General features: G+C 39.7%; 3 protein-coding genes across 6 annotated transcripts in view; 1 reads left to right on the forward strand and 2 right to left on the reverse strand.

The window, feature by feature from the left end:
• The window catches only part of piezo2a (piezo-type mechanosensitive ion channel component 2a), a 97,222-nt gene extending 96,128 nt beyond the window's left edge, over positions 1-1,094 (forward strand). Inside the window, 1 exon segment of the mRNA XM_079447764.1 lies at positions 243-1,094. Within this exon segment, the coding sequence (XP_079303890.1) occupies positions 243-495 (253 nt within the window). The 3' untranslated portion in view covers positions 496-1,094.
• A 397-nt stretch (positions 1,095-1,491) lies between these two features.
• On the reverse strand, positions 1,492-5,734 carry napga (N-ethylmaleimide-sensitive factor attachment protein, gamma a). Its single transcript, XM_079487612.1, has 11 exons — positions 5,542-5,734; positions 5,283-5,350; positions 5,111-5,195; positions 4,958-4,975; positions 4,848-4,878; positions 3,834-3,943; positions 3,614-3,680; positions 3,423-3,493; positions 3,230-3,308; positions 2,930-3,139; positions 1,492-2,539 (listed from the first exon to the last, which is right to left on the reverse strand). Exons 1-11 carry the CDS (start codon positions 5,592-5,594, stop codon positions 2,399-2,401), a joined length of 933 nt encoding a protein of 310 aa, XP_079343738.1. The 5' UTR covers positions 5,595-5,734; the 3' UTR covers positions 1,492-2,398.
• A 2,798-nt stretch (positions 5,735-8,532) lies between these two features.
• On the reverse strand, positions 8,533-22,750 carry cdk13 (cyclin dependent kinase 13). Of its 4 annotated transcripts, none has more exons than XM_079487563.1 (14): positions 21,139-22,750; positions 16,276-16,836; positions 15,900-16,067; positions 14,619-14,758; positions 14,292-14,462; positions 14,020-14,209; positions 13,871-13,927; positions 13,675-13,776; positions 13,504-13,581; positions 13,279-13,395; positions 11,791-11,922; positions 10,949-11,145; positions 10,062-10,583; positions 8,533-9,977 (listed from the first exon to the last, which is right to left on the reverse strand). In XM_079487563.1, the coding sequence occupies exons 1-14, from the start codon at positions 22,173-22,175 to the stop codon at positions 9,385-9,387; spliced, it is 4,065 nt and encodes a 1,354-aa protein (XP_079343689.1). In that variant the 5' UTR covers positions 22,176-22,750; the 3' UTR covers positions 8,533-9,384. The 4 variants fall into 4 exon arrangements, with proteins under 4 accessions (XP_079343689.1, XP_079343691.1, XP_079343690.1 ...); XM_079487565.1 differs by having other exon boundaries at positions 10,979-11,145; positions 21,139-22,678; XM_079487564.1 differs by having other exon boundaries at positions 10,979-11,145; positions 15,900-16,070; positions 21,139-22,678.
• Between the last annotated feature and the right edge of the window lie 1,518 nt (positions 22,751-24,268).

Raw genomic sequence — 24,268 nt, forward strand, 5'->3', positions numbered from 1 at the left:
AAGATATTTTGAGACATGTCTCGGTGATTTGGAAGTTAATGGGGGCCAATGTTGTTTGGTCACCAACGTTCTTCAAAATATCTTCTTTTGTGTTCTGCAGAAGAAAGAAAGTCATACAGGTTTGGAAGGAAATGATTTTGAAGTTTCCCAGGAGAACTGGACTGATCAACCATATGCACTGGATATAAATATCAAGAATGCAAAATAGTGTACTATGATTTCCATCTTTTTGTCTCTCGCAGTATAATGGGTCTGTATGCATCCGTGGTGCTGGTGATCGGGAAGTTCGTCCGCGAGTTCTTCAGCGGCATCTCGCATTCCATCATGTTTGAAGAGCTTCCTTGCGTGGACCGCATCCTCAAACTCTGCACCGACATCTTCCTCGTGCGTGAGACGGGCGAGCTGGAGCTCGAAGAAGACCTATACGCCAAACTGATCTTCCTTTACCGGTCACCAGAGACTATGATCAAATGGACCAGAGAGAAGACCAAATGAGCTTCCTGAGATACTGGAGAACCAACAGAGATCCCTGTCCGAGCGGGAGGTGTCCGTATCACAAGCGCTCTTATAGACTGAGAAAGAAATGGCCTCAATGCTCGAGGTCCTACTGCCTATTACAATGTGACCGACAGGTGAAAAGGCTGTCGGACAGTACCGAAGTGTCCTGTTCGTACCTTAATCTGAGGTTACGTTTAGGACAGGAGAAGCTGCCAGGAGGATGCAACTGATGGGATCTGGTTATAGGGCTTTATCGCCACCTGTCTGTTGGGAGTTGTTTATCGTGCATTGTGCAATATACTGTCCTGGTAGCTGCCCGTAAACTTGAACAAAGGTGATCGTGACGAAAAGACACTAGCCACTTTCTTTAGAGAAAACTGTTCCTGGACCTAAGAATATTTAAAAGTTGAATCAGAATTATGATCTGTTGCCTTTTTTAGCTTGACCCTAAGACTAAAGGGTCCTCAGGAAACAGAACATACACAAAGACTTTTCAAAGTGACTCAACAGAGCAACACTTCACTGCTGTCATTGCTGTGTTGAGGAACATGTGGTGTAATTGTGGATCAATATCATGAGCATAAAGCACATTATGGAAACAAACGATTGTTGTCTTTGTGTGTGTGCGTGCCTTGCACATTTATGTACATAATGTTTATGGTTAAGTGTATGAAATTTAGCGGCATCTAGTGGGGGAGGTTGCGAATTGCAACGAATGGCTCGCTCCACCCTCCCTTTTAAAACACTTACTTAGAGCAGTTTGCCAGTTTAGGGCTACTGTAGAATGAACATGGCCAAGACCCACGGTGTATGTTGATAGAAATAGTTCATTCTAAGGTAATACAAACAAGGTCTTTATACACCGCTGATGACATGACGTTACATTATATTGCATTTCTGTCAATAGATCTTCCATAAAATGACACATTGGACCTAAAAAAGGTGTACCCACTAGTGTCAGCATATCCACAAATTATGAGACCAAAATGTTTTTAGAAAATCAACGTCTTGTTTTATTCATACAGTTATATTTTCAGCACATGCAATAACAACTCATGATTCTGTGTCCTATAGAGAAATTGTTCCCTGCCATTTCAAAACAAAAGAAAATTGGGATCTACTTTAAGGTCTAAGGTCTCTTATTTTAAGGCAGCTCATGCATTTATGTGAGGAGTCCTGCATAGTTTCTGATGCCAGGCTGGTGTTTAAATTTGAAATGAATCAGCTATTGCATGAGTTATACAACTAGTTCAAATGACTTTGTAAACACATTCCCTTTTTTAAGGTTAGCGCAGGCACTGTTATTCAATCTCCAGCATGTAGAGAGAACTACTGTTCCTCATATTATTGAAAATGACGATTCTGTAGTAAGCTAACATAAAACAAAAATTGGGAAATAATTAATTAGAACAAAAACCTTTTAAACCACATAAAGTACAACACTAGTTAAATATATATATGCATATAGTGCTTGATAACAGTATGACATATTCATATTAATATGCAACAATCTTAAAATCAGGATTGCCTGTAAACTCTCAATAACATTAATATGAAGTTGACAGTGAGTTCAGCAAAATAGGCATGTTCCAAGTGGATAAAGTACAACCCTGCACAAAGTATTGCATAAAGGCCTCTGTATGAATAGTGTAGATCTTTTCAATATTTCCAGGTGACATTTTTCTCATAAATGATTCTGAAAACATCTTCAACACAAACAGCCCCAGTCCAGGAATATAATAATTTAAGAACACCAGCATTAACAAGATTCATGCTAATACCTTCATGAAGGAGTCAGGCAACAGATGGAAAACGTTTAAGATGCGGGTGTCTGAGCAGCTCTGAGCATCAGATTCTGCCCTCCTTCAGCAGAGAATGAGTTCCGATGTGGGATCAATGTTTAACAGAGCCCACCAGCATATTCATCCTCTTCCTCTGGCTGGGCGGCTCCGGCGTTCACGCCCGTGTCTCCACTAGCACCAGCGGCGGGTTTCTTCTTCCCTCCTCCAGGCACTTTCAGAGTGATGGCCAGCTTTGCATACTGGAGAACAAGACAGAGATGATTCAAGTTCATTTGTGGACGTGTAAAACAAATCAAAGTTTGGTCTATAACAGGTGGAAATTCTAATAAAAAGGTAAATGGTTATAATGTACAAACATTGGGTTATATTCAATTATTCACAATACATTATGGATAAAAATGTCTGATCATTATTTTGCTTTATTGTCATGAGGGGAAACTTGTGGTAGACTTGAATTGCGAACCAAAGACCCTTTAGGTTTCTAAGAGATGGACAATCTTAGAAAACTACAAGAAGTACTAGTTCTCCAAACTATGGAAATAATATGGGAAAGTCTGTGTTGACATCATACCTCCCCAATTCTTAAAAAAATATAGTATAAAACCAGGATAATGTGTACAATGACTCACATCATTGTCCATGTACTTCAGCAGGGGTGAATTACAAACACGAGCCACCTGATCTTCATCTTGCTGATCAAAACCCTGCAGAAGCTGCTCCATCGCAAGACAGTCTTCACTCCCACTGAATCCTGGGATGCTGTAGCTTTCTCGCACACACTTATCTGCCGCCACAAAATCTCCTCTTTTAAGATGCACCAGCACTTGTGCGATGGTTTTCTGAGCACGAAAAAAAAACACGTACAATAATGTCTTTATAGTTGACATCAGTGAACACACTCAGAATTAAAGTGCACTATTGAGACAGACCTTATAACACGTTGGATAATTTTCTATTTCTTTGTACATGTTCTTCTCTTTCTGAATTGACTTTGCCGCTTCGTCGTACCTGAAATAATTGATCACGTTCAAATAACAAACTAGAAAATGAAAACAGTGTTTTAATACGGTGTGTGTTTTTAATTTATAATTTATAAAGACCAAACAAATAGGCAAACGTTACTTTTGTTGTCTAACAAGCAGTCTTGAAGCTTTGCCTATGAGCTCCACTGCTTGCCGTAATCGTTCCTCATTCTAGGAAAAGAAACGAGACAAAAATGTATGGTCGAGTCAGATTTACGTTGGTGTTTGCAGTTTTGGAGTAAAGGCCTCCATATACCACACACTGTTGCCTAAGAAATCATACAAGCTCACCTCATATACAGAAGCAGCTTGCTGGTACAGATTCACAGCTTTAGATAAATCCAAAGGCTCTATCAATCTGTAAATGACAAGTTGTGCACAAGGTGTTAAATCTCAACCAAATTTAAGCTTGACATGCAAAAAAGAATTCTATAGGAACAAATGTATGAAGGATCCTGAATAAATATCTGATACACAACCAGTTTTTCCAAGTTGTGTACTAAACACTTACTTTCCAGCTCTGTCAAGAGCCATGGCTGCAGTGTCTGGTGTGCCGTTTTCCACATACATCATGCTGGCTTTCTCTATGTACTGCACTGCTTCAGAGATCTTCTGCATATCCTGAAGAACATAGAGACAAAACCATGACTCTTTAAATGCACGCACCTGGCCCGAAGTTAACTTCCGGTCTGTGTTTGGTTATCGGTCTGACAAGTGGCTAGTAATATAACAACTTAGCTTGTATTTAATTTATACAAAAATTTATTTATATTCATATTTAATTGTATATTAATTGTATTAAATTAGATAAAAACTATTCAGCAATTATTTGCGGAGGTCTCTCAGAAGTTAAGTGTGGACCACATAATGTTCGTTTATTGTTGTTGCTAAAATAATCGATATTTTAGTCAAATGGTGACTTGAAATGGCACTAAACACACATAGGGCACTTTCCATGGCACTTTTGTACTTTGTGGGGACTATCCCTTTAAGAATATGGTTAAATCCTGTTTAAAAACGATTAACACGCTCATGAAAATAAATACAAAACTAATGACTGTATGTCATATACATATTGAATTGTTACAAACTTGGATTCAAATAATTACTTTATCAATGTAGAACTTTACCCAGTTTCTTACCCCCTTGCCCCACAAATGAAAATCCTGTCATCATTTACTCACCTCCTGTATACATTTCTTTGTTCTGATGAACACAGAGAAAGATAAATTGGAAGAATGCTTATAACCAGACAGATTTCGCCCCCCATTGACCCCCATAGTGGTAAAAAAATTGAAACAAAAAAAAAGAACAAAACAACAATTATTAAGTATTTTTTCCTACTATGGTAGTCAATGGGGGCAAAATCTGTCTGGTTAAGCATTCTTCCAAATATCTTTCTCTATTTTCATCAGAAAAAAGAAATGTATACAGAGTCTTAAAGGTGAGTAAATGATGACAGATTTTTCATTTTCGGGTGAAGTTGAAACATCCCTTTATATCTGTGATAAACCTGTGAACTCACCTTCAGGATCATGCCTGCTTGGTCGAGTGCCCTGCATATTGAAAGTAATGTGCATTTATAGAAAAGTACAATAATCCGATTAATAACTCAATAAAGATGGACATACTCACTTGGCAGCATGAAAAAGGCTGGAGAATGAGTCAAGGAAGGACAAAGAAAAATGTATTAAAAGTATTCTGGCTATTTTGAAGGACAAAACAGGATGATACAGTCAGTGTGAATGAGTTCAGATAGACAGCACGACACAGAGGTCTGAAGGATACGATCTGTTATTGGTGTGTGCCTCAGCCTCCTGTAAATACGCATCTTTCGCCAGATCAAGCTGTCTGGCGTTTTTAAAGGCAACGGCTGGGGTGAAAGAGATGAAAACAGATCTCATATCAGTGTTTGTATAGTATAGAAATATATAAAAGGGATGTTAAAAGAGCGACCCACCTGCTTTGGCATATTCTGATGCGGCACTGTCATAATCAGGCTTCCACTTCATAAGACTCGTCTTCAAACTGAATTTAAAAACAATATTAACCAGTTACGATGTGGTTCATGTGGTACATTGACTACCCTAAGTTATATACTTACACTACCGTATAGAGCTAGCTATATATAACTTATGCGTATGCTCTTGACGTCGAAAGAGATGTTAAGTCCAATGTATCTCAAAATGTTAAATACTTTTGCGAAAGGAATTACTTACTATTTTTCAGCCTTGGCGATATGCTCATGGGCTTCGTTGATTTTTTGAGCCATGGTTTTGAAACAAACAGCCCTTTAAACTTAAATTATATTATTTATAAATAAAGGACCGGGGAACTTCCAGCTCAAACGCTGTGTACATCACCTGATGATGACGCTGACGTTTGCTTCCGGGTTAGCTCGCCGTCGGTAATGCGGTTGTTTTCCTATAGGGGGCGCCAAAGGAATAGACGCTCAATCCCCTGACTATTCTTTTAATATAAGACATAAACAAAGTGATCACGACCATGGGCGCCGTATAGGGGGGGGGGAGTAAGGACAATTCCAAGAGCCCCGGACTGACAAGGGCCCCAACAAATAGGTAAAAACTAATCATCATCATTTAGTATATTTCAAATAATAATAAAATGAATGATGTCTTTTATTTTACTTATTTTGGCAATAAAAGTTAAATATCCCCAATGGACCAAAAAATAAACATCCATATTGACCGAGCACCCCCCTGTGTCTGCATGAAATGGTTCGGTCCTGCCTCAGCTCACTCATCAGTGACGGTGTTTAGTTGCAGAAAGTCGCGTCAGAAACAGAGATCACTATGTTGCGTAATAAACAAATCTGCTTTTCAAGAAAGAAAAAGAAAGACAATTGAGAGAGCAATAAGAAAGACACAAGAAAGGGTGTCAATCTGTAACCCAGTTTTTCACCAAGAAAGGTGGGTAGCATTCTGTCTGAGTGGTATTAACCTGTTGTCCATAGTTAAATAAGCTAGCTAGCTGCAGGCTAGTGTCAGCCTACACTTCATCAACATTTAATCAGTCCAGGTACACGTTTAGCAAGATATTCATATTAAGTAATTGTCCATGGCCATTTTAGCAGATTTAACAACAGATGAGTCAGCAGCACCCCAGTCTCCCCATAACTGCACCCAGTGAAGAAGGTGAGCAACACTGTGTTAATGACTTTACCATAACAAAAAAGAAAGTGGAATATTTATTAATGACAGAAATCAAACACAAATTATTTTCTCACATAATGACCATTATGTCAAAAAGAGAAAAAGAACCTCTTGTCTGTATTAGATGCATTTAGAAACAATGAGTAGCTCACCTCAACCTGCATGTAGGTTACAGACAATATTAAAATAATCCAGTTTGATGCGTTCATTTAGACTGAATTTTGGCCGTTAAATGACATCTATAGACACAGACCTTATTATTCCCATCATGAAGGGCAATTTATTTGAGAAGCTTGCACACACACACACACACACACATCTATCATATCTAATGTATGTAATCAAGTGATGATAATACAGAACTATAGGTAATTTGGGTCAATGTTCTGTAGTGTTAGTGTCATTTATTGGTATATATTTCCATTGTTCTTAATTGTACCATGTTAACTTACCTTTTAGTTTGATGTCACTGGTACTGTGTGTTTTGTTATGACCATATTCCAAACCTAAAAAACCTATTGATTTAGTGATCACTTGATCCGTTTTGTAGCACTATAATAACCCTGATGTGGAAATTCCGTTTTACACGTCAACTTTATTTTGTTGTTGGCATATATGTGCAGTTAAGTTAAAAAATGAGCTGTTTTCATTGTTTTGAGATGATGATGTTAATTTATTTTGATTAAAAAGTTCATGTATATTTAGGTTTTTTCTTTTTTTTTAATCTGTCAATATTTATACAATAAAAATACATTGAGAATGGACATTTTTATGGTGGCTTTTAATCTTGCATCAAATAGTGAACTGCATACTGTATGCAGACTTGCATTTACAGATCACCAGCACTAAATATTTTGCTAGTACTAGAATTGAACTACAAGAAGCAAGACAGTTCAAAGTCTTTGATTAGAGTTATTTAAAGCTTTTGATTGGACAGTTAGGTCCTAGAGATGTGGTGCCAACAGCTGCACCGAGGGGGCCCAATTCGATTTTTTTGTCATGGGGCCTAAATTTCCTGGCGGCGCCCCTTCACGACTAATTTTATTGGCAAGTAAATGTGCATAAAAATAACAAATACCACGTTCAACCAGAATAATACGCTTGTTCGTGTTTTGTTACAGTATTTATGTAATAATATTTTTGTGAATAAATATTCTAAACGGGTACAATTATGTTATAGTTTATATATTGTTGGACACAATGTTTAGAAATATAAATTGGAATAAAGCTTGTTTTATCAGTGAAAAAGCTAAAAGTGTGTTAGAGAGATTTCATTGAAATGTTTATCATTACCGTAATCTATAATCCATACGTTTTGTAATTGCATATATTTTTTGGGGTGGATATGGGAAACTGTATTAGACAGAAAAGAGAAATCATAAGTTTATTGTTTTTGATATTTGTATATATTATTCCAATGAAAATACCTATTTTTGATCATTTTTGGGAAAATGTCACATACATGAGAAAACGGACAGGATCCAAGCCAAGTTTCCCTCATTTTCTTAAGGAGACTAAGGACTAGGCCTACTGGACCAGTTTGGAAAACATTGTAAATAAGAAAGCAATGAAGACTTGTAATTTCTCCTGAATATCTAATATTGGACTAATAGACATTGGACTTTTTTGTTTATTGTTATCAATGTTCAATGTTATTGAATATATACAGTTAAATTCTGCATGAATTTTGTTATAAACATAAACCATCACTAAGGATGTACTGTAAGAGCACACAATAAAAGACTGAGCATACAGCCCCACTGTTAAATAAAAATTTCATTTTAGCCATTTATATAAGGGTTGCTCTCAATGAATATCCCATCAGGTAACTTTCATTTTAGTGATTTTATTTTTCATGCTCATTCTAAGTGCTATTTGTTTCATTAATGGCTTCTTTATACAGTTTTGAAATGAATTACAAATCAAATACTCACCCACAAAGTGCTGTGTTGACCATATGCAGTTCAATTTATATTTATAATAACAAACAAAGATGTGTGTAATAAATCTGTGCATAATAAAAAATACCAAAACAAGTTACATTGTTGGCATTTCTTTAATAAACAATTGCCAAAGGGGGAACAAAATCTTAATACAAAAAAAGACATTGTTGCTTATCTCCTTGAAATCGATTAAATGTCTCTTAACTCTCAATTTTACAATGGCTATAGACAACAGCTGGTGGGGAACCGATGAGAAAAAACAGCTTAGATCCGATCGCTTGCTCAGTAGCCAGCGTTTCAAATGAGCCCAATCACACAAGTGCTACCAGTGTCTCTGTGGAGTCCTATAAGAGCCCATCCAGTGAACTGAACCTTGTGACCGAGCCCACAATCATCAAATTAATTGAAACACAAATTCTGACCCAAAACAAAAATAAGGAAAACAACTTACATTACTGGTCATTTGCAACATGTGCAGATACAGCACATTCACACCTTTGTTTGTTTCCACCTACTTTATTCAGTAGTGCAAAACATTGTAATACTAGTCTGTCCTTATGCAATTAAAGGAGACACTAAGGTACAGGTCATAAAAACATTTACCCCGGCGTGGTAAATGCACACTCAAAAAAGGTACGGTTTTAATTTAAAAGACAGCAGTAGAATAAGATTACAAAACCAATTGGAGGGAAACGAAAACAGTTCCACGAAACGGTATGGGCGGGAAATAAAAAAATTCCCCTCCAACACAGCTCATACCTCCGGTTGTAACCCAAGCTGTTACTTCAGTGCCCTCGGACCCCTCATTATTAGAAATATTACAAATCAAGTGAGCTTTTAGACCACTTAGTGCTGTCTCGAGGGTATCTGCATGTGTCTTTTAGAGTCTTCCTTTTCTGAGGCATCCGATGTTAGTAAGTTCAACAACATGCTGCTTCTGTGCCAATCAAAAAGGGAGTCCTCTGCCCCTCAGTGCAGCTGTGTTCACATGGGGAACGTACCCGAGAGGAAGGGGCGGCGCCCCTGATTGGGATGGCGAAGTCCAGGCCTGGCCAGGAGGGGGTACAGAAGGTGGCAGGGGCCCGGGCCCCACGGGCAGTGGGCTGTGATTGTACTTGAAGCGATGGTCCTTGTCACCACTGAAAACCAAGCTGCCGCCTCCGCCGGCTGCCGCGCTAGCCGCAACTCTGTGAGGAAAAGTCTCTGGGGCGAGAGGTGGGTGGGGAGGCATTCCTCCCCCCATCATGTGGCCGAGGTAGCTATCCGCAAAGCCTGCGTGGGGAAAGGGGGGAGGTGGCCGGCTGTAGTCTGCTCCGTACCCAGGACCTTCCGTGGGTCTGGGTGGGGGTGGATAGTCAGGTTCTGGGGGTCTGGGAGCTTCTCCTGAGACTGTGGAAGGGGGTAGACTTGGTTTGGGCTCGGGGGCCTGTCGATAGTCCAGATCTGCACAGGGAGGGGGTTCTGGAGGTTCCGGGGGTCTCTGGTCAGGTGGTAGAATGGATAGAGAGTCTAAAACTCTGGAGCCACCCCCTTCAGTCACTGCAAGAAAATAAAGACAGTGAAACGGTTAACAATGTGTCGTAAACTAGAGATTGAGAGGTTTCACGTGTTCGTTGAGGTTACCTGGAGATACAGGGCTGGGCTCAGGTGGCGGCTTTATCTCAGCTGGCAGTGGAGGAGCAGAGCTCCCACCTGCTGCATTCAAGATGGCACCTTCTGCCCCCTCAAACCCAATGACGTCTCCTGTCGCACCTTGTTGGACTTTAAGAAGTTGAGCCAGAAGCATGGTGACTGCAGTCTGCGTGACTGCGGCCGAGGCCTCTCCGTCTCCCTTGCCCTGCTGCTGGGGGGTGGGCGGCGAAGGGGGCTTCGGCATGGGTGGGGTGCGAGGCACTCCACCCCCTCCTGGAGGAGGCTGAGGAGGTTTGGACACCTTGGGCAGCGGAGGTGGTTCCGGGGGTCTTTCGGACTCCAACGGTGCAGGGGGCAAAGCCTTGGTAAGCTGCTGTAGCGTCTCTGGGTTCATCTTTGAACCCATGGTCTGTGCGAACTGGGCTGAACCCACCGGGCCGCCCTTGGACTGGAAGAGGTTCAGGAGTACAGCAAGCTGTTCTTGTGTCAGTTGAGAGTTGGGAGCTTTAGGTTCTACAAGAAAGACGACACGTGAGATTCTCGCTTTAATAGGAAACTCATTCACTTTCAATTCAAGGCAGCAGATGCAAAGAAAAAGCAGGTGGGGTGTCAGAAACCAATCAATAAACCATTCACTGCGAGGAGTTTAAAGTCCAAGGGTCTTTTTCTGAGTCAGCAAACATTGACAGATACAGGTTACCATACAGGTCACCACACACACACAGAAAAGTTATGAAAACAATACCTTCATACATTTTCTTTAAACAAACTGTTGCTTGTGAAGAGTGTAAGTGCACAAAGATCTAAACTATTTAAACACAATAAATGAGAAACTGTAGGATTTCTAGCAGTACACGCAGGGTCTCTGTTATTCTTACCCAACAGGGGTGCAGCAGCAGCGCTCTGACCTTTGTGTCCTCCAGCAGGAGGGAAGCCCTGCGGTGTGTTGCTGCGGCTGTCGTCCAAACCCAGCTCCTTCCGAGGGGCTTTGGGGGCGGTCAGTTCTTCAGGCATCTGCTTCTGTCTGCGCCGTTTCTTACTCCATAGTTCATGGCAGTCTTGCCACAGAGGAAGACTAGAGAGAGAGATTGAAAATAAAACGTTTAGCTTTCTGAATTGACTTTCTTTTGATTTCTTGAACATCAATTTATTGGTTAAAGATGTGTGAAACTTGCACGTTTATTTAAAGCTAGTTTGACTATTAAAGGCTTATGCAATTCTACTTGCAAATCAGGATTTATCAAATAAAAAAGTATTATAAATGCATGCACACCACACGCTCCATTCTTTTAAGGAGGAAATTTACACAAAGATTTATACTTGATATCAGCCGATGAGGGGGATAGATCACCCACAATTGATAACTTACCATCTTGTCATTTCAAACCTGTATGACTTTAAAATATATGGAAAAGAAATAAAGAATGCTGGTAACCGAAAATGGCAGTACCCATTGACTGCATTGGTTTTGTGTTCAGACAATTGAAGTGAATGGGTATCACTGCTGTTCAGTTACCATCATTCTTCAAAATATCTTCTTTTGTGTTCTACAGAAGAAAACGTCATACAGGCTGAAATGACAAAGAGGGTGAAGTAAATGATGACAGTATTTTCATTTTTGGATTACCTACTCCTTTAACATGACTGACTGATCTGTGTTTTAGCATAACATTACAAAGAAAAATGATTAGGGAAAAGTACACAAAAACAGAGCTCATACTCAGGTGGGGGCATCTTGGTTGGGTCCACATCTTTGAGGAAATCGCTGTTGAGAGCTTGCTCTGCAGTGCACCGCTTGCTCGGGTCCAGTGCTAACATGTGGTCAAACAAATCCAGGGCCATCAGAGGAATACTGGAAGACAAACCAACAGTTACTTACACTATTGTTCAGGTATGTCATTGTGTACTTACATGCACCCTTTAAATTGCGATTTATTATAATAGGATTTTGGCTACACTGCGAATACACTTTTCCACGAATTTACACTTTTTTTAAACACAATCATTTGATTTAAATAATGTGATTTAGCTGATAATCGCAGTAAGCATAATCAAAGTAACATATGTGGTGGCGTAAGACGGTTTTAATCGCAATATGAAGACATGTAAACGCCTAAACCTCATTTATGCTGCTCTGATCAAGCTGCGCATTGGTTTCGGTCACGCACCTTAAGCACACATTCATTGTAAACATTACAGTCTGAAGTTTTACCATCAACACAACCTACAGTCAGCTGTCTCTGCTCCTTACCTTCATACAGAAACGCGATCACAGCGTACACCACCGTTGGAGAGGCATTTTCCATTGTATTTCCATCGCTACCCAATAACCATAAAATACATCCACATAACGGTGCTTTGCATTTGTCGCACATATATTAAAATGATAGCCAGTGACACACACTACTGTATCTGATATAATCGCTTGTGCCGTGCATTAACGCAAATAATCAGACTAATAAAAAGTTCTCATGTCATGTAAACATGCTACTGCGATTACGTCCTTACTCGGATTATTGGAAATAATCACATTATTGATGTGCATGTAAACATAGGCATTGTGCTCAAAGAAAATGTCAAAACCAGCAGTAACTGGTATTACCAGTAATAAATTACTAATGGGAAATAATTGACTTGGTCACACCCAACCCAGAGAGTCTCGGATTATTATTAATTTACTTGAAATAAATTGCTATATATTTGCAATTAGCAAAGTTTTGGGTTCCTCGACACCGTTTGCATACTGTTTTGCCTGTCCGGGGGTGCTGCTAGAATTTGATAGTTTTATTTAATTAACACTGCATATAGGAATTTATAGTCTATCTGATATTTGACCTGTGTTTTGACTTTCATAACCTTATATGTTTTGCTTATAGTCACATTTTTTCTTGAAAAGCTACTTTGTAACAATGAAAATTGTAAAAAGTGCTATATAAATAAAGCTGACTTGACTTGACTAAAAGCTTTCAAATATAGCTAGCAAATGAAAGATAGAAAAATAAATAACATTTCTATTTCTGGGCTCCATTAAGAAACAGGAGATGTTGAATAATCATAAAATAAACATGCATATACTGTACATGCATGCTATATTAATCAGACTCTTTGTAAATGTCATCATAGTAGGAGTCGTCATCCGTCAACCTGTCACAAGCTGTGAGCCATTAAAAACAGACTAAACAGGTTTTGTTTATTTCAGATTACTCACAAAGCAAACTCTTCCCTCAGCCTCCGCCGATACTGTTTCTTTGGTTTCATGGTGTTGAAGTAGGGCAGTTTGATCACATCTGGCCACACAGCAGGACAAGGGCTGCCACAGATACGACTGGATTGAACACAGTAAAATTAGCTGAATGTCAGGCTTATAAACAACAGGAATAACCAGACGGAAAGAGAGAATACATGACTAGAAAAACCAAATTATCACTGTTACCTTATCAGCTCCAGTTGTGCTAGCTCCTGGTTAGCTTGAAAGATGGGCTTCTTGGTGAAAAGCTCTCCCAGAATGCACCTGTGTGACATCGAAGGGTTTAGTACCTTGCGCATGCGAAAATGAAGATGTTTATACAATTAATAGAACTACATTTCATAACCGCTTTCCTACCCGCAGCTCCACACGTCAATGGAGGGTGTGTATCTCTCTTCTCCTAGCAGCAGCTCGGGTGGGCGGTACCAGAGGGTGATCACCTTATTCGTGTAGGGCCGACTGGAGAATGCAGAAGACATGTCAGAGTTTGCACGACAAACAGCTGGTAAACTTGCTGAATTGTGTCAGGGTGATCGTCACAGTGAGTACAAACCTCTCTTCAGAGTTATACAGTCGAGCCAATCCAAAATCTGCCAGCTTTATCTCACCCCTGTTAGGCGCCACAAATTACACAGAACACAAATCAGTTTAAGTTACAGCTAAAGGTTTGTTTCTACACCTCTTTACTTGTGGCAAACTAACTTGTTATTAAGCAGGATGTTGGAACATTTGATGTCCCGGTGCAGGAAGTTCTTCTTGTGGCAGTATTCAAGTCCTTCCAAAAGCTGCCTCATGAAAGATTTGATATGACTCTCATTGAAGTGGACAAGACCAGACTCCAGGAGACCCATCAGATCATGGTCCATGTACTCAAACACCAGGTAGAATGCCCCTATTTCATTAAAAACAGCCAATTATATGATTGAAATGAAATTGACCTCCACCAACAATAAAAAAACATTTCTATGCCCCACCTTTATCATTCTTGAAGTCCAAGGCGTCTTCTTTATCAGTGACTATTTCCTTCATGTTGATGATGCTCTTGTGGTTCAGCTGCCGCAGGATCTTGATCTCCCTGATGGCTGTGATGGGAAAGCCCTCTTTCTCGTTGTCCAACCGAACTTTCTTTAGAGCCACTAACTCAGCTGAACAAGCAAAACCAGAAAGACAGTTTATCTTTGATGCATATCATGCATGCATCACTTCACAAAGTGTCCTGAGAACTGATTCAATTCGCTATGAAACAAAATAAGTCTGACATTTGTAACATTATATTTATAGAAGTTTGAAAATCCTCTTACCTGTATCTTTGTCTTTCGCTTTGTACACCTGCCCATAAGTACCTTCTCCAGTGATCCCGATGATTTCAAACTTATCAACACAGCGCTTTCCCCAGTCAATTTCCGTCTCCTTGATTTCTCCAAAGCGTGGACCGCAAATTCTGCAATAAAACCACAAGAACGTATTTTGTGATCCTGCTTTCTAAACTCCTGTCACTCCTGAGGTTTGTTTCTGTTCAAATTCAAGACACACTGGACTGGAATGCTTGCACTACATGTAGAAAAGCGAATTAAACTGGAGTTGACTCTTCATTTTTTCCGTGGCTATGAGTTACAGTACACATGTGTCTGTGCTGTTTATAAACACAGGGTCATACGGGTTCTGCGAGTCATCTTGATGGGTTGAGTTTAATTTTAATTAATTACAACAAATATAAATGACTTTTTTAATCAAATTGCATATTCTTGTTTGAAGGTCTCATTAGATTACAGCCATTAGGTAACACATTTTCCTTGCATAGGTTTGTTTTAGTTAACAAATAGGTTGTGGTGGAAGTTCGCTGCAGGGGCTTTGTTTCCAATTCCACTACAAGGCTGCTTAAGGAAAGTGGGGATCAGAAGATCCACTGTTGCTGAGAGAAGCAGCCACTGGCTGTGGTTGAAAGCAAGGACACTATGGGCTGCCAACTGACAACATTAAAAAGGGTGTTGTGTGTTGTAATGTCATGTCATTTTCTCTGCAATATCAAGCAGCTCTACATTACCCATTACTTACAATATAAAAACTGTGGAAAATAAACTGTAATATGCTCATTCCTTCCCTCTGTGCATGTGTGATTCCACCACCTTTATGCTCATACAGAGTATTAAACCTCGTTTTTAGTAGTACCTCGTATACATTTCCACCACAAGGACTCACCGTTCTAGCCATTTATATTAAACTTGCATTTACACAATTTAAACTAGCAAGGATGCTGTAAACTAGCTGTACTTCAACCTATATTCTGCGACCTCAGGTTTCTCTGATGACGGATTAACTCTCACAGGGAGAAAAATCTTAGGTCTGTTCAATGACTTTAAATAGGTGTTTGGTCCATCAGATGAAAATATTTTGTGACCAAAATATTTAAGAATCTGAATTGAATACTTTAAGAGGCTTTATATTAGGAAAACGTCATTAAAGACGTTTTGAGACTTTTTAAGGACCCGTGGCCACCCAGTAAATAAGAATCCAAAAGGTTGCCAAGTAATTTGGCTGAAACACACTAAGTTCTGGGGGTGATGTATTGTTCAACAACATACTTTGGTCTCTTTCGTTGAATGGGGGGCTTCTTATCATCCTGCGGGCTGTTGGGTGAACCCGACATGATGCTCGGGAGCTCTGGTGGAAAAGGCAGGTCAGTGAGAAGGTGACGGGGTTTCCTCTCTGGTTTCTTCTTCCCTGAGGGAGTTGAGGAGGAGTCCTTCAGGCTACTAGTTTAGAGGTTAAAAACAACACAAAAACATAAGATGTATAACCAAGACAAATAACATTTACATTTAGTCATTTAGCAGACGATTTTATCCAAAGCAACTTACAGATGAGGAAAATATAACTACAAGACAGAGCTGTTGCTTGACATCATATATCTTAGAATGAACATTTTATCACACAGGAGTTGAAAACAAGGGACCTCACCTGTTGCTTCCATCCATATGATTCAGGTGATTGGGTGCCGGTGGAAGGGAGCCTGCAGAGGCGAGAGCAGGAGCAACTGCCTTCTCTTTCTCCTTAACCTGCATGGTCTGACCTCCTTTCTTCATCTCTTCCTTCACCTTACCTTCTCTACTGGACTGTGGAGCCTCCGAGCTTCTCTTGGCGGGTCTATCCACCGGGGATTGTGGCTGACTCGACACAGGAGTTCTGGGGCCTTTTTCAGAAACAGGCGGCGGGGGAGAGGGGGGTCTGGTCTTCTTGGCCGAGTGATTGGTGATGGGGGCGGGTTGGGGCGGGCAGGGGGTGGATGATGAGCCCTTGGTGGGGGTGGATGCGTTGCTGGAGTTTTTGACACGGGCGGCCTCGGCAGCTTTAGCTTTCCTCTGCTTGCTGAGCTCGGCGGCCAGGCTGCTCTTGAGAATCAGAGAGCTGGGAGACAGACTGGAGGGCCGGCTGCGGGAATGGGAGTGGCGGTGTCGGCTCCTTGAGCGAGAATGACGTGAAGACTGGTATGGGCTTCGGCTGCGTGATTTTACCGCCCGCCTGAGACAGACAGACACCAATAACAATCAGAACAAATATAAATCGTTAAAACAGTCCATACGATGTATATTACTGGTATAGCTAACCTTCTAAGTGAAAAATCTGTCATCATTTACACCCCCTCTTGTAATTTCATACCTAAAATGACTTTCTTCTGCAGAACACAAAATAATATATTTTGAAGAATGTTGTAACAACATTCTTAAATTATTCTTTTGTGTTCTGGGGAAGAAACAAAGTCATACAGGTTTGAAATGACAAGAGGGTGAGTAAATCCCAGAATATACATATTGAAGGTGAACTAGTCCTTTAAAAAAAATATAGAAATAAAACTATAAATTATAAAAATAACCAAATACGGTCGTACAGTCTGATATTATATAGAATTTTTTTTTTTTTAACTAAGTTACAAAACATCACAAGAGAAGTATGTAAATTACACAATTTTGACAAAAATGTCACATAGAACCTTATAATCTTAGGACATTTAAAGCCAAAATATGTTAACTTGGACCGCTAGAACATTTGGGATAATGTATGGACACAACTGCATGAAATATATCATAAGTGATTTTTGGATATTTCATAACATAATTATTCCATATTGTGGCTTTAACCAACTATTCAACCAATAACAAAATTTGTGTGGCAAGTTAGTATGTATAAATTGTTAATCTTGATCCTTTTTAACTCTGTTTACCACAAAGTGCATGAGTTGAACGCTCAAAATAACAAAAGTTACATTATATTATACATTATTTATAATGCATTTGTTATTTTGCTCATCACTACCAAAGATTTTACCACGTAACAGTGTATTATAACGCGATCACAAGGACCTTAATTACTAAAAGTAATACAAATTAATTAATTGTCTGACTGCTACAGAAGTGACAACACTTTGTTAAGTTTTCACAAATGAGTCCACACAGTAAAGTTCACCTTATTATTATCAGAAATAACGGTCAAGCAGCAGAAGGAAAACTAGCTGCATTTATTCACTGTAGCATTGTACTTTGCTTCCTTATTTAAATGCCATTCGGTAGTTTGAAGGAAAAGTTCACCTCACCCACATGACGTTCAACATGTTTTAAGACCTCCCGGCGTCTTCGGAACACAAATAAAGATATTTTAGGGATATCCGAGAGATTTCAAGGCCTCCTCGTAGACATCATGGTTATAGTTTTAGTAAGGGTCCAGCAAAGTACTAAAGACATTGTTAAATTGGTCCATCTGTTCAAAGTGGCTCAATTCAAAAAAAAATTGCGTATACGCGCAAAATTCCTGCACTGTCACTCTGTTTATAAACGGTAGTATCGTAGTGGTGTAACTAATATTGCTAATATTGAACACTTTCATCTGTCTTTTAGCAGTGTTCCTAAATGAATACGTGCTTTGAACGACTCGGACAAGATAATGATTCAGTGAGTCAATCATCAAGAAACTTGCTTCGTTCTTGAATTACTTGTTTTGAAGGAGTTGGTGGAATAATTCAACAGACACGAAAATATTGCAGCCACCTACTGGTCGTTTTAGTCACATTTAAAGTAAGCCTAACATTATCCTTTATAAGCATTGCTATAAATGCAATTAGTCACACATGAATTGAATCAGTTCCGATGTTAAAAAAAATATTTAGTAGTCACTACAGTAAAGTTGCTAAATTTACTAGATACTAATATTTACTGTGTTAATATTTACTAAAGTATACCGCAGCATTTGATAAAACGGATCCAATTACTACAGTTAATACTACGGATATTGTAGTGTGCAGTATAATACGAAAAATGCATTTACTTAAAAATAATAATTAAATACTTTGAAATTTATTTTGCGTAATGGCCCGACAGGCGAGTTTAGTGGGGAGACCTTTCAGGACCCAACTTTACGCCTATATGGAAATTTCAGCGCGTTGAAGATGTCGCAGATGTGGAAATATTTCACGCTTGAAACAACAGAAAGCAGCACAGCTGCCAGTGTGTAAGTACTGTTGCGCGTTACAACACGACACATTTAATCAAACATCTTCAGAAGCATCACGGAAAAGATCACGAAGAGTTTGTACAAGCGAAACGCAAAAAGGACGAATTAAAGCACCAAACCTTGCAGGAATTATTTCAAAGGCAAGAAAAACTTCACAAAGACGACAAAAAAATCTGTAAAAATCACAGAAAAAGTTGTGGAATTTATTGTACTAGATAATCAGCCTCTCTCTGTTGTGGAAAATGTAGGCTTCCGTCGTCTGAACCGCGTTAGTTTACCATCGCGTAAAAACATTTCTGAAACAGCTTTGCCCGAGTTATTTTATAGTGTCGTCGCATGTTGCGGATCAGTTAAAAGATGTAAAATCTTTGAGCTTCACTGCTAATATTTGGAGCTCCGACGTGTGTCCCATGTCCCTTTTGAGTTTAACCGCGCATGGGATGGATTCTGGTTACGCATTGCAGAGTGCTGTGCTACATGCTAAAGAGTTGCGAGGATCACACAGAAGCAGCGTGATTTCAGCTTCAATCAAAGAAATGCTGGATGGTTGGAAAATACAGATTGTCATTTGGATGATTCCATAGCTTGATTAAATGTAATGTATTTCAATTATAAGTTTAGCACAGTGTCCTTAATAAAGATGTTCGTCATACTGTGTATATTATTTATCTAAGTTTTGATGTATTTCATGAATATGCAAAGCTTGACTTTAAGCAGATAAATTTAATGACTGTGTGAGTTACAGACATTCTAAACCTTAAAAGGTCAACAATAACTGATATCGGATTTGGATCGGTATCGGCCGATATTTGAAAGTTCAGTATCGGAATCGGATCGGCAGAGAAAAACTGGTATCGGTGCATCCCTATTAATTACTGTACTGTGCGTTACTGTGTTAAGAACGAGCTCCACTGCACACGCTTTATTGATTTTAAACCGAAATCTGCGTTTTGATTTGGTCCGGTTTCGGTCCCCAACCCTTTTTAGTACTCTCCTGGACCTTGACAACAACTATAACCATGATGTCTATGAGGAGGCCTTGGAATCTCTAGGATGTCCCTAAATTATCTTTATTTGTGTTCCGAAGGCGGCGGGAGGTCATAAAACATGTGGAACATCATGTGGGTGCGTAAATTAAAATCACACAATTAAGTGTAATTTTGAGGTGAACTTTTCCTTTAATCCTCTGACAGCCAGGCGGATGGTGCTCAATGTCATAATCAATGAATGAGAAACGTCACACCTTTATTCCCTCAAAGCTAATTTGAATATGAGATGTTTATCTGGTTTATTAATACAAACAATAATTAGACTTATAACGATAGCAACTTATACAGTCCTCTATGAAAAAAATATTCACGGAGGGAAAGGTCAATCAAAAATGTATTAAAATAAAATTGAATAATTGCTTTCAATTAGAAGGAAATCACTATCTGTTTTACTGATCAGCAGGGAGAGTCTCCAACATGCAAAGTTGGAAGATTTAACACCCAGTTTGTTGCTCAACCTCCTGTTATAAAGTCTGACGCACGTGAGCCCAACCAATCGGCGCCACGTGTGTTGGTCATTTTTGATAGAACGTGAACTTGAATGGCGTCAGCACAGCAGATGGTGGATTAATGTAAAACAAATACATCAAAGATGCATTTATCAATCCTGTCGCAACACTTTCTGGCAGTTTGCAAACTGAAAAACTGTCATAGATAAACAGTCGCTAAACCACAAAACGACACGGGCAACATGACAGACTGCCCTCCACTGCCAGTTACAAAATAACAGCACAGACTGATATATGTTTATTGATATCGTTTTCTATCCATTACAAAACCCGCCTAAATGCAAAATAAACTACAGTGAAATATAATATGTATTAGCACGAATGACACGTTTAGGCTTTATTTCTTAGCTGTGTGGTCACGAAGGCCTAAGACGTGCACATTCTACTAATAAAACCAATTTAATTATTTGAAATAAAACGCATTTACATATCTTAGCAAATAGCAACCTATCTACCACAATACCCCAAAAATATTATCGTAGATATTAAATGTCACAAATAATACTACAGAACAGTACAGTGTTGTACTTCAAAAGTATGAAACGTTTTCAGCACATTTTGTCTTTTATCTACTTGGTTTCACTTGGCGTCTCCATTAAGTTTTGCATAAATATAAAAGGTCACTGTAATAGTGATTTTATTGATTCAAGCACTACTTTTAGCCTCACGGAAAAATGCAAACGCGTACAGGGGTCCTAGAAAACAAAAATGACCAAAGCAACCTGTCCCACAGCCTCACAATTGAAAAAACAAAACATTACCTGACGTCCGGACTGGGGCTCCTGGAGCGTCTGCGCTGGCCGTACGGGCTGGAGGTAAACTCGCCCTGCTCGTATGGACTGTGTCGGCCGTAGCTCGGTGACTTGCGCCAGTACGGGCTGGACGGGGACCGTTTCCGCTTACTGCTCGAGTACGAACTCGGTGACTTTGAAACATAGGCACCGTACAATTCCGAATCGCGGCCGTGGTAAGTCGTATTAGGAGAAAGTCTCTTGGGGCTCCTCCTGGATATAAACGGGTAGTTTGTATTAGGGGACTGGTATCCATAGGGATATGATGTCCCGTAAGGAATATCCGTCCCTGTGAGGCTTGGACTACTTCTCCTGTAGGCCCGGAGTTCTTCCCGATCGTCCCTGTAGGCTTGTGGCGTTTCCCTATACGCAGAAGGAGGGTCTTTCTCCGCTTTCGCTTTGTTTTTGTGTCGCTTGGACTCCTTTTTGTCAGACGTCGCCGATGAAGGCTTCCTCCCGTTGCTGTCGTGATTACGCACGCCGCTGCGGGATTTGATCGCCGCGTCCCGCTCTCTTGATCGCTCCTTCCTCTTCATCTCCCTCTCCTGTCTGCTTTTCTCCGACGATCCCCCGCTTTCTTCTCTCCTCGCATTCGAGGAATTGTGGTCTCTCCTACTTTTCCTGTCCGGCGTGGTGGCTCCACCGATGCTGGAGTCCTGGAACTCGGCTTCGCTCAGCCGGTCCGCGGAGAGCGTGTCGGTTCTGGGTGACGGGCTCCCGGAAAAGCGCTCAGACTGCGAACTCACATCATCATACTCCACTAAAGTCCGCACATCCCCATCATTAACTGCCTCTTGCTGTTGCCACGGCTGCTGTTGTTGCTGTCTGTCGCGAGCATGCTTGTGTTTCTTCCTCCGCGAGGAGGACGACGATGATCGCCCTTTCTCGCGATGTCTCTCCCGGTGGCTCCTGGTCTTAACGTTACTCCGTCTGTCCTCTCGTTGACTTCTCTGTGCCGTTGGGCTTCTCCCCCGGCCTTCACGGGGAACAATCTCCGGGTTAGGCATCTAATCTTCCACTTGAATAACTCTGAATTGCGTGTATTTCAGTCCACGGCAAACAAAGCAAAACATTTGAAACCCACTTTTAGCTCCAGCTAGCTCAAATAGCACCGCTATCTCTCTAACACACCGACCGTTTCCATTCACACCACAACGAATCCATCGCACATCTGTCAAAATAAATCCTTAAAAGGGCTCACAAATGCCAATAAAAGGCTCGGCGATGCCGGCTCATATAATCCAGTTCCGCGCATATGATGAAAAGATTTTGTTAGCCAACCCGTGCTAACTTAGCAAATCATCCACTAAACAGCCTTTAAAGAACCTTCCATAGCTCGGATACCGCCGATCCCGTTGATGATTTTAAAACGACTTGTTTTCAGCGTCTGAAAAGGTTTCCCGAAAGAAAATTACGTCGAAAACGAGTGATTAATCCACACATATTTATGCGTGTCTGAAACTTCTTGACGCCCTCACACACCGACTTACTAACAAGGAAGTAGCGCGCAGGCTATGCTGGTGTGCTATTTACTTCAGCAGATTCCACAAAATATAGAAACGTACACATCCAATTTAGCCTCAATACCTGAAGTCACTTAATTTATTATATACATTTAATCCAAATGGTAAAGCACGGAATAATGACCATGCTTTGATTGTGAACAAAACTCTAATAATTGAACACGTTAAACAAAAGTAGCGAATCACGCACGAGAAACCAAATGCTACAGCCTGTAGGCCTTTGCTCTTTGAGGCCTTCAGACAACAGTAACTTTGCAATACCGGAGGCTGCAGTTTCGGGGCCACAGTCCTAGGATTGCATGTTTGCGACCCTATTTTGGTGTGACAGCGCCACCTGCGGGGCTATTCATTTTTACACGTAGAATAAATATGCAGTCATATTATATTTGTAGTCAAAATGACATTTTAATCAAATATTTAGATGTTGGAGAGAAGCAAAACACAAGGTTGACTCTGGAGGCAGATTCAATGGGTTTATGTATTTTATACGATGGTAAAAAAACACCCACAAAACTAAATACATAAATAATATAAATAATTAAGACCTCTCAAATGCGAAAATACTTCTAACATATTCTGTGCGATTGCTGCTTGTCTTAATGGTCTCCGTGTTTAAGTTCAGTGTATATTTGATCCCATCCATATTGGCGATATTGTATAGGCCTACAACATCCAATATTGTTTATATTGTGTAACCTGTTGTACCCCTGTCTATACTTTCTATATTGTAATTATTGTGTTTTGTGTATTTATTATTGTCAACAGTATGTTATAGTAAACTGCACTCCTCTACACCTTTCTCAAAGATGTGACAATGAAATGAATGTGAATAGAGACTTTGGGGGGTGATCCTCCTGTAGTGATCCTCCTGTCCATGGGCATGCCATGGTACCTTATTATAAAAAATTGTGCTTCAGTATTGTTAATTGGTTGCAAAAATATGAGCATGGTAAACGAGATTATAGACTAAATCTATCAAATTACACTGATTTAGACTATGTTGAACTAATGTAATTCTGAGAATAATCAGTGGGGACCTTATATTCTGATTAATTATTGATTATTGAATTATTGTTGACAAAAAAGGTGAGTGGTGTGACCAAAATGTAACGTCATGATATGATTTAATGTATTTTGTGATACGAATATCAACGTTGTTGCTGGACAGCCGAAATTAAGACAGAAATCAATTTGTCACCTTTGAATTTATCAGGTCTATCTGAATTTTTTGCAGTTCTCAGATATTAAGCTTTAAAAAAAATTGCATTTCATATCCACAAATTGCATAGTCTCCCTGAATGTGTTCTAAATGTACAAAATCCAAATTTCTCTAAATTTGTAGGCATTTTTGGAACAGGTCAAACGCATTGAAAAATCACTTTCTGCTTATAAACTTTCTGCTTATAAATCATATTTCTGCTTATATCCTGCAAATAATTTAATAAAGAAATCATATTCAGGGAACACAAACAGTTTACTTATAATCTTTATGTGTTTTCATGTAAAAAAAGAGATCAATTTAATGCATTACATTTATTTCATATTTCAGGACAGATAACTTTTTTCTTGTTCAAAAT

This window comes from Barbatula barbatula (assembly GCF_947034865.1).
Source record: "Barbatula barbatula genome assembly, chromosome: 23".
NCBI lineage: Eukaryota > Metazoa > Chordata > Actinopteri > Cypriniformes > Nemacheilidae > Barbatula > Barbatula barbatula.